The sequence below is a fragment of the Arachis duranensis genome, chromosome 1, assembly GCF_000817695.3.
Source record: "Arachis duranensis cultivar V14167 chromosome 1, aradu.V14167.gnm2.J7QH, whole genome shotgun sequence".
NCBI lineage: Eukaryota > Viridiplantae > Streptophyta > Magnoliopsida > Fabales > Fabaceae > Arachis > Arachis duranensis.
Window position 1 is genome coordinate 50,526,938 of NC_029772.3, and position 10,253 is coordinate 50,537,190.

At 34.9% G+C, this 10,253-nt stretch overlaps 1 protein-coding gene and 1 pseudogene across 1 annotated transcript; one reads left to right on the forward strand and one right to left on the reverse strand.

Moving 5' to 3' along the window:
* Positions 1–4,786: 4,786 nt before the first annotated feature.
* Positions 4,787–6,121, reverse strand: LOC107488682 (uncharacterized; annotated as a pseudogene).
* Positions 6,122–8,511: 2,390 nt separating this feature from the next.
* Positions 8,512–9,155, forward strand: LOC110275477 (DExH-box ATP-dependent RNA helicase DExH1-like). The gene is made up of 2 exons (XM_052262728.1): positions 8,512–8,667; positions 8,847–9,155. Exons 1-2 carry the CDS (start codon positions 8,602–8,604, stop codon positions 9,153–9,155), a joined length of 375 nt encoding a protein of 124 aa, XP_052118688.1. The 5' UTR covers positions 8,512–8,601.
* The last annotated feature ends 1,098 nt before the right edge of the window (positions 9,156–10,253 follow it).

The following is a 10,253-nucleotide window of genomic DNA, read 5'->3' on the forward strand; positions in this document are numbered from 1 at the left end:
CCTACTGTGGCTGCTTTCCCTATTTTCTTCCCTAATTGGCACTGACATTTGGCCTCCTAAGGTTGCCCTGCCCCTGATTATTCTGAGGGACAAAGCCTCCATGTTTGAATTGTTTGCCTCTAGGTGCAAAATTCCTCCCCGTAGTCCTCTGAAATGGCATCCTCATGCTTCCCTTTTTTGCTGCAGCCTTCCTTACATACTCTTCAGCTACTTTGCTCTTATTCAAAAGCTCAGAGAACACTTAAATCTCTATAGGTGCTACAAAGCTATGAATATCGCTCCGGAGACCTCCCTCAAACCTAATACACTTTCACTCAGCAAAGTCCTCAGGAGCTCCCTGACAGATGCGTGAAAAGCGACACAATTCCTCAAACTTGCTTGTGTACTTAGTAATGGTCATCTGGCCTTGTTTCAGTTGAAGCAGTTTGATTTCCTTGGCATTTCTAACTGAGTTGGGAAAGTATTTCTTATAAAATTCTTCTCGGAACAACTCCCACGAAATCACAACTCCATCAGGCTGCAAAATACGCCTCATGCCCTGCCACTACTGTTCATCAGAAAACCTGCTGAGCCTGTAATGCTCACTCAATAGCCTGTATCCATTTATCAGCATCAATAGGATTCAAGGTCCCTCTGAAGGTCAGCGGGTGAACCTTTAGGAACGAAGAAAGTGACATAGGGCTATTATTGCAATTATTGCCATTATTTCCATTATTAATTTGATTTTCCAGGGCTTCAGCTGTCACTTGCATTGCAGCTGCCATATTGCCTAAAGCAGCCATGAAGTCTACAGGGTTAGGAGTATTCCCTGACGCTTCAGGTATAGCATTGCCTATTCTACCTCTACCTCGCCCGCGTCCACGTCCGCGAGTCGACATCTGGTCCCTATACACACCAAACAAGTGATATCAAGTTGATCAGTCTCAATATCACAAGTCTAGTGCTTTAAGTCCCAAATGCATGCTCACGAACATTTATGCCACATATATCAGTTAGATATCCTACTAGCGCATAAACACACACACAGAGAATGCACAGAAGCATAGTCAGTCCGTCCTCAGGCTCTACAGGAATGAACTGCTCTGATACCATAATGTAACACCCTACTACACAGAGTTTAACACTTAAGTCATAGAACAGAGGTAGTGTGGTGTTACGAACCTCTAATCAAATAAATAGGTACATATAATAGTGAAAACAGATAATATACGAGGAGCCTTGAAAACGGGTAAACAAAAATCGCAAAATAAAAAGAGCAACGCTCAAGGAATAAGATTACTTGCGTGCTAAGAAACCTAGTAGATAAGGATAAGAATAAGCAAGAGAGTAAAGAAAGCCAAAAATACATTATAACTAGCTCCTAACTCAGCCCGCGAAGCCAAGGCTGGCCGGAGAATATATATATATATATATATACATAGGCAGGTATCCCAAAATACTCAAGATACAGAATCAAGCCCCTAACTCTCCTGTAGCCTCTAAGAGGAGCAAAATAAACAAGTTTCTTGGAGAGCAAACTAAATACACATATACATATATACAAGTAGAAACCCAAAATACACCCAGGAACTACTTTGCTTCAAGGATTCAGACGTCTAGCGAGGAGCCTCTCGACCTGCATCTGAAAAACAACAACACAGTATGGGGTGAGAACCGGAGGTTCTCAGCATGGTAAAGGTGACACGTGTATAATAAATATGGTCCTGGGAATAATTCAACAAATTCACCATCCTTCCATCCTTCTGTCATCCATAATTCAGTAGAGACAAGCAACCAAACAAATTCACGCACAAGTAATAAGCAGATAGGGAAAGTAGCAAGTATAACAAGTAGTAGGAGGTATACATTCAATTAGGAAAACCTAGGAAATGCATAGAAATCAAAACAAACAAATGCACATGATGCATACCTGTCCTATGGCTGATGAGACTCATCTGTCGGTTATCCAGCCAACCCGACAAGTCTGAAAACCTTAGACTGTCCCCCGTCGCGCATCTCCATGAGTCTATGCATAGATTTCACATTCATATATCATTGAAATCACTCATTGGGGGCTATCCATATCCAGGAATTTATACGTGCCCAGTTACCTTTACGACGTAGGGTCAACAGAGTATCGAGATTCAACCTTGAACACGTGGTGGCAAGCCACGGTTCTTACCCAGGGAAACTCGTATCTCAGATTTCATCATTCATAAGCCATTTCATAATCATAATCATTATTTAATCATTCATCAAAGCCATGGCATATTAACTCCTTTCATTCACAACTCCCCTTTCACATTTCTCATTATATTTACCTCTTTCTTCACTCCCAAGTTACCTCAAACTTCTATCTTCTGCTATTTACTAAACTTACTAGTAGGATCTAGGATCAACAGGGAAAAAATAGGGGGTTTAGGGTTTAAAATCATGTTTAGAATAGAAAAAATAAAGGTGCTGGAAAACAGGGCGTGTGCGTACGCACACACCTGTGCATGCGCACAGCTCAACAAGAAAGCAGCACGTGTGCGTGCGCACACATCATTTGGTGTGCCAGCGCCTCGCATGTGCTAGCGCCACCAATAGAAGGCCCATCTTGGCGTGTGCATGCGCACAGGGGCGTGCGTACGCACACTTTATAGAAAATACCAGGTGTGCGTACGCACAGAGGCGTGTGTACGCACAGGTAGATTTTCACTTCTATTGGGTGCATGCGCACGGCTTTGTTAAACCCTTTCTGCTGCAACTTACAAAAATTCAATTTTTCGCACCAATTTTTCGGCATCTACAACTTCCTCTACAAAATTCGATTTTCTACAAACTTTATATTGATCTCAAGCTTGTTAAACCCTCTTTAATTTAAAACAAATTTCATATTTATTCAAAATTTTTGGAGCAAGATATGGACTTCCGAATTTCGTCAAAATTCACATTTTACCAAAAATATCCCAAACCCCATTTTTCACCAATTTCTCATTCTCTACGCACAAAACTTGTAGATATACAACACAACAAGTCTTATTCTATCATCAGCAACCATTAGCACATCAATGTCCATACCATTCCATAAAATCCACACAATGATCCCAATATATCAACATGTATCACATATAACAATTCTTCAACATATATGATCCTTCAACACATATATCAATCCTTCATTAATAATTACAAGAACACTTATTCAACACCAACAACTCATACTTATAATTTCCAATACAATTTCAACCATAAATTTATTCAACATCTTCACTAAACTAATTATTTAATGCATTTAACCACTTCAACTTAACATATGGTTCTCTAGCCTAAGTTTTCACAACACCTTAAATGTTAAACGCGCGAAACCTAAACCATACCTTGACCGATCACTTTATTCAATCCAAGGCAGCCTTACAAGCTAGAACACAGCCCTCCAATCTCAAAGAAACCAGCCACAAACTGAGCTTTAATCATCAATAAGCCTCCAAATACTCACTTTTCAATCCTAATGCATATATATGAACTCAATTCACACCTAATCACATATATACTACAAATTTAGCTTCTTCATACTAAAATCAAAATTGATTAGGGTTTAGGTTACTCTTACCGTACTCACACGCATAGTGACTCAAGCCCAATATGCTCCGGAAGCTAAATCGAACCTAAAACACCAAATTGTGTAAGATTATATCACAAGGGTTCAATTTTACCATAAGAAAGGGGAATAGAGATTCTGAAATGAAAATGGAGCTTACCGATAAAATTGATCTAACAAAAATGTAGAGTTCGACGTGCTGAACATGTGGCCGCGAACGGTGCGGCGATCGGAGCTCAAATGAGGAAGTTATGGTGGATCAAGGGTTGATGAGGGTTTGGGAGTTCTTCCTCCCCAAATCTGTTGGCTTCATGGTGTATGAAATGAGGAAGAAGAAGCTGGTGTTTCTTTTAAATTATGGGTCCGGTTGGACCCATGGGCTCAGTTTGGGCCCCGATTCAACCGGTTCGGCCCATCCGGTCCAACTTTGGGCCAAATTTTTCAAAATTGGTATCAAAATTCTCATTTTGACGAGCTCTATCCTATTTTGATATTAGTTTTGTATTTTTAATTTTTCTAATTAAAATTCAATTTATTTACTAATTATTTTCCGATTTTAGCGGGGTTTACATCAAGTGCCAAAAATTGAGTAGAAGAGAATTTATGTGGATAAAATTAAGCTAAAGGAAGAAACTTCTCCTTATCAAATGCAAAAAATGAGTCACCTGGATTCAAACAAACTATACAAAGAAGTAGCTCAGTATTTACCTAAGTAAAATGATTGTTGACCTCTTAAAATTGTCCATCAACCACTTGATAAAATAATTCAACTTGAAAATGATGTAAATTTGAGACCTTTTAGATTTTGTGTCATGATCTTCCTTGTGTTACAAATATGTAATTCATATTTGGAACAAGAATATTGTGACTATCACAAAATAGTGAAACTTCATTGAGTAAAGAGGACCAACCATCGTCTCTTATACTTTGCAGTCGTTGCTTGGACACTTTAGCCAATGTCGTAGCATTTATAATGTCTTGATCACTTCTTTGTAGAGCTTGAGACAACTTATTAGTAACTCCTAATATACTTTTCATCAAATGTAAATTGAATACAAATTCAAAAGATTGAATATGATTCAATAATTGACAGGCTTCAGCTCTTTGTTCAGGATTATTTCCATCTTCCTCAATCACTTCAAGAAGTTCTACCACGGAAGAAAAAATAGAAATCAAGCTCAGTATTGTACCATAATGTGAGCCTCATCGAGTATCACCTGTCTTTTACAATATTGTTTCTTGATTTAAGCCACGCCCACTAGAAACATCTCCGTTTTGTAATGCAACAATTGTCTTTTGCATTTGACTTTCACGAAGCATGTCTTTACATTTACAAGAAGCTCCAATAATATTGCACAAAGTAGCAAGCAAATTAAAAAGTAGTACAATTTTGACCTGTTTCTTTGCAGCAACCACAAGTGCTAATTGAAGTTGGTGAGCAAAACAATGAACATAAAAAGCACAATCATTTTCTTTCAAGATCAAACTTTTTAAGCCATTAAATTCTCCCTGCATATTACTAGCTCCATCGTAACCTTGTCCACGTATTCTTGCTAAGCTTAAACTATGCTTTGCTAATAAAGACTCCAAAGCTACTTTTAACGACAACGCATTTGTGCTAGAAACATGGACAAGGCGAAGAAATCGCTCCATTACAATCCCTTCTTTATTCACATACCGCAAACAAACAGCCATTTGTTCTTTAATAGAAATGTCTCGAGCTTCATCAACTAAAACAGCAAATAAATCATCTCCAAGATCATCAATAATAACTTTAGTAGTTTCACTTGCAGCAGCTCTAACAATATCTTTTTGAATTTTAGGTGCTACTAGTTTAAGGTTTTCACGAGCATTTTTGAAAACATGATCAATCTCTGTATTATGTTGAGCAAGAAAGTCAAGAAGCTCCAAAAAATTATCTTGATTGTCTGAATTGTGCGATTCATCATCACCACGAAAAGCCAATCCTTGTCGCAATAAGAACTTAATGCACTCAATTGTTGCTGTTAAGTGAGTTCGGTAATCTTTTTTAGCTTGGTCTGAATGCTTTTGAAAAACAACTTCAATACGTTGCTTTTGCTTTATGAGTGCTTTGCATTTTCTTCGAGCTTGATTATGAGCACTATCATGATTTCCAACATGTGTTTGTAATTGCTCCTTCTTTTTCCAATTTAAAAATCCCTCTTTTACAAAAGCATCACCACTCGCACCATCAGGTTTCATAAGATATCAACAGAGACAAAAGACAGCATCTTTTAAAATACTATATTCCAACCAATTGCCAAATTCATTAAACCGATCAGCATTAAATCTACGGAGAGAAGTTCCAAAATATGTTTGTGAAAAATCATGTTCTCTTGGTTAACAAGGATCTTTTTGCAAATAAGCTCGTTTAACTTCATCTCTGTCATTTGGATCATAATTTGAAATTTTGGGTCGTTGTCCAGGATCAGCTACCAGACTTTTCACATTGAATTCTAAGAATTTCTTTTTATTAGAAGAGACTAATGGAGTGACTTTAGATTCTAGTGGTAGCTTTCTTTTAAAATATTTTTCCATTATATTTCTAAAAATAAAAAATATATTCTAAATTAGTAAATTGATCAATTCACTTTAAAAATTTATATGCAACAAAATTACATATAATAGAATAGAACGAAAGATAAATAAATAAATAATAAGGATCACTAAATTGAGAATAAAATAAAATATATAAATTCATGAAGAGAATAAAAAATAGATTAATACCTAAATTATAATTGTTTGAATTAAAATTTGCAATTGAAAATATCAAAAAGAGAAACAATAAAATTGAAAGATACATAAAGTTATAGAGAGCTATATAAAACAAAATAGAGAATTTAAAATTTACCTTTTGATGAAGTGAAGATGACTACTAGATAAAGAATAGAAAAAGAAGGATGAAAATATGAAACTAAGAAGAGGGTTTAAGAGAATAAATAAGTAGACGGCTGAGATTTGAGAATAGAAAAAGATTAAATTTGATTAGGTTAACTAATAGTCAAAATAATAGAAAGATAAAATAGGTTTGGAACTTTTAATAATTGGATTTAATTTATTTGTAGTGGAAACATTTAAAATTTAAAATAGAGACATATTATATTGCCAGCAAAACTTTACAAATAGATATAAAAAAATATAGTAGTTTCCAATATTGCATTCTCTATAAACTATATATACGCTGGTTTTGTAGAAGCTTCTATAATACATTTCATGAAAAAGTTCTACAACCCTATAAATTTTTCGAAATAAAGATACCAAGGCAATTACAATTGAATTAAAGCTTTAAGATTTTCATATATAAAGTTTGAGCAATTTTTTCTAATTTATTATAGAATAGAACGCCCCCCTTATGTAGCAGGTATTTCACCAGGATAGGATATCATTGACTAAAATATTTGAAGCATGACAAAATTAAAAAATAAGATTGAAACTATTATTGATGAATTTGAAATTAATTTTTTTAGAGTTGATTTGATTTGATTTGATCTGAAATGAATTGGAAATAAATTATTGTGTGTTAGAATTAATGATATAAAATTTTACAAGTTGATATAATAATTTAATTTTTTATTTACAACTGTTTTTTATTACTAATATTCTTATTTTTAATATTGATATCTAAAATATAAAAATAATTGTTTACATTTTAACACATCAAATCATTTTAATTCTAACCAAAATTTATTTTAAAAAATTAAATAATTTAAATTTAGTTATAATCTTAATTAATGGGATTTTTAAATCAAATCAATTTTTATTCTAAAATTAAATCAAATTGAATTCAATTGTTTAACATGATTAAAAATAAAAATTTTCTTACAATGGTGAAGTATATATTTAAAACTCGTTTTGAGAGATGAGTCACCTTGATTAAATCATTAACTTAACATTTGATCCATCATATTTCGATGGACGATGGGTTGGATGGATTTGCCTTTGGAATTGTTGGAACTAATTTTTCAAAGGCTGTGTTTAGATGATGTCATGAATTGTCGTACCACATGCCGCTCTTGGTGAAAGGCCGCTAACGTCATATTTTCATCTCAGCTTCCATTGATGCTCTCTCTTTCAACAACGTGCTGTTGAAACTTTGGAAGCTTATCTGCCCCATGGAGCAACCATGATTCCACTGTGCTCACTGAAAAATGACCGCAAGAAATCGACCGTAGTTATAATAGGGTTTACTCAGTGCAAGGTTGGTTGGTATTCAATATATTTCATTATGAGTGGGTCAAGAGCCAAACTTTCTCTGAGCTTTTATTCTTGAACCCATTTTCTCGAACTAGATTCAAGCTTCCAAAACTGTTCTTGTTTTCTGGAGGGCCGTATTATTATCAAGTTCGTGTTGCATTCAATTCTGCACCAACGGGGTCTGAGGAGTTCGTTGTTGCTTTCTTGGTTGTGTTTTGTCATCAAGAAAAAGTGTACAACTTAATCGGACCAGAAGATACGAAGCAAAGGCTAGCTTTTATCAAATTCAAGCAAGGATCATGGATTGAATCCATTGAAATCGATGAAATCTTTTATGATATTCAAATTCAAGCAAAGGCTAGCTTTTACGAACGCATCATCTGAGCCAATTTAATCTTACAGGTCGGCATCTTAGCACCATACCTTTGGACCCAAATATTGGAAAGATTCTTCTCCTGGGCTCTATCTTTCAATGCCTTAACCCTGCCTTAACAATTGCTGCAGCTCTTGCATATTCCAACCCATTTGTCTTGCCTATTAACAGAAAAGAGGAAGCTGATGATGCAAAACGATCTTTTGCTGGTGATTCTTGCAAGTTAGACAAATAGTTACTGAGAAATATTCCCTTCGGATATTGTTCAAGCGAATTTACTGCATTGATCATGGTTGTGCTTACACTAATTCTTTTCTTGTTTTTGTGGAATTTCGGTTCAGTGATCACATAGCTTTTTGAAGGATGGAAGGAGGCAAAACCTAGTGGGAATGAGAAGCAGTTTTGTTGGGACAATTTTCTATCCTCAGTAACCTTGCGGTTGATTGATGATATGAGATTACAGTTTCTCAATTTATTATCTTACATTGAATTTGTTGACAAGTCCAGGGGTCCTAATGTAAGCTCTTAGTCGTAACTTTCATTTGCTTTTTATTAAACAACTACTACCCATATCCCCCCAGCTTTGTTTTCCTCTGTTCCGAATACACTAATTAGGATTTTTCCGTCGACTAATTTGTTAGTTAAGTGCTGATATGGTAGTAATCAAACATTAATACATGATGTATGTGCATGCAGGCTTACAACCAGTACAGTCATGATTTGGAGATGGTTTGTGTAATCCTTTGTGCCGGGCTCTACCCTAATGTTGTTCAGTGCAAAAGAAGAGGAAAACGGACGGCGTTCTATACGAAAGAAGTTGGGAAGGTTGACATCCATCCAGCTTCTGTCAATGCCCGGGTTCATCTCTTCCCTCTGCCTTACATGGTATATAGCGAAAAGGTGAAAACCACCAGCATCTATGTTAGAGACTCTACCAACATTTTAGATTATGCCCTGCTTCTGTTTGGCGGTAATCTTCCCCGGCGAAAATGGCGAGGGCATTGAGATGCTTGGAGGTTATCTTCATTTCTCTGCTTCAAAGAGTGTAATTGACTTGATATGGGTAATGTCCCTCAATCTTGTTCCAGCAAATATTTGATGGCTTAGAAAAATTAAGACTATACACATTTATTTTTTGGTGACCATCCACAAGTATTTATCTTCTTGTGAAGACCATATAAGTAAGAACCATTAGGTGGTTTGAATGTTTAACTAAACTACCATTTGACAGTTCTCAATTATCATTTTTACATAAAGACAATTTCATGCGAGTGATCATCTCATTTTATCAATAAATTTAAGAAAACACAACTTCTTGTTACGATTAATTCGCTACGGGATTTGCAGAAATTACATGGAGAGCTTGACAAGCTTCTGAACAGAAAAATTGAAGAACCAGGATTGGACATTAATGCAGAAGGAAAAGGAGTGGTTGCTGCTGCTGTTGAGTTGCTTCACAGTCAAACCATTCGCTGATTTCTTTTTCATTCATAAGGGTTTGTTCTTCTGCTGATTCCTGCCTTTCATTAGTAATAGTATGATATAGATTTCTTATGATTTTGCTAGCAGCTTTTTTTAATCACTTATATGGAATGTACATGTGTTATATCTGTTTTGTCTTGTTTAGGATGGAAATTCTAATGGTAGACAACAAAAGTAGAAAAAGGACCGATTTTAACATTGTATTCTTACCAACATAGGAGAAAAAAAAAGGCTTAGCAGTAGCATTAGGGAGAATGGTATGTGGGTCAGTGTTTTCATGTTTTGTCGGAGTTTAATTTTAATGCACAAGAGTAAATTATATTATTGTTCAATTAAATTTATTCATTGAGATAACATTTTAAGTACATGATTTGGTAATTAGTTATTTTTATTGATATAGTAATAGTAATTAGATGATTTTGAAGGATATTATTAAATACCTATTTGAGAAGTTTTCACTTCTAAAGATTTGCCTATTATCACTAATATTCTTACTTTTTATATAAATATTTAAAAGGTAAAAACGATTTTTTATGTTTTATCACATCAAATTATTTCAATTCTAACTAAGTTTTATTTTAAAAAATTAAGTAATTTTAGTTTAGTCATAATCTGAATCCA

Coding starts and splice junctions, on each gene's coding strand:
- LOC110275477 (XM_052262728.1), top strand. CDS start 8,602: ATGAGATTACAGTTTCTCAATTTATTATCTTACATTGAATTTGTTGAC. Junction 8,668..8,846: donor ACAAGTCCAGGGGTCCTAAT/GTAAGCTCTTAG, acceptor ATGTGCATGCAG/GCTTACAACCAGTACAGTCA.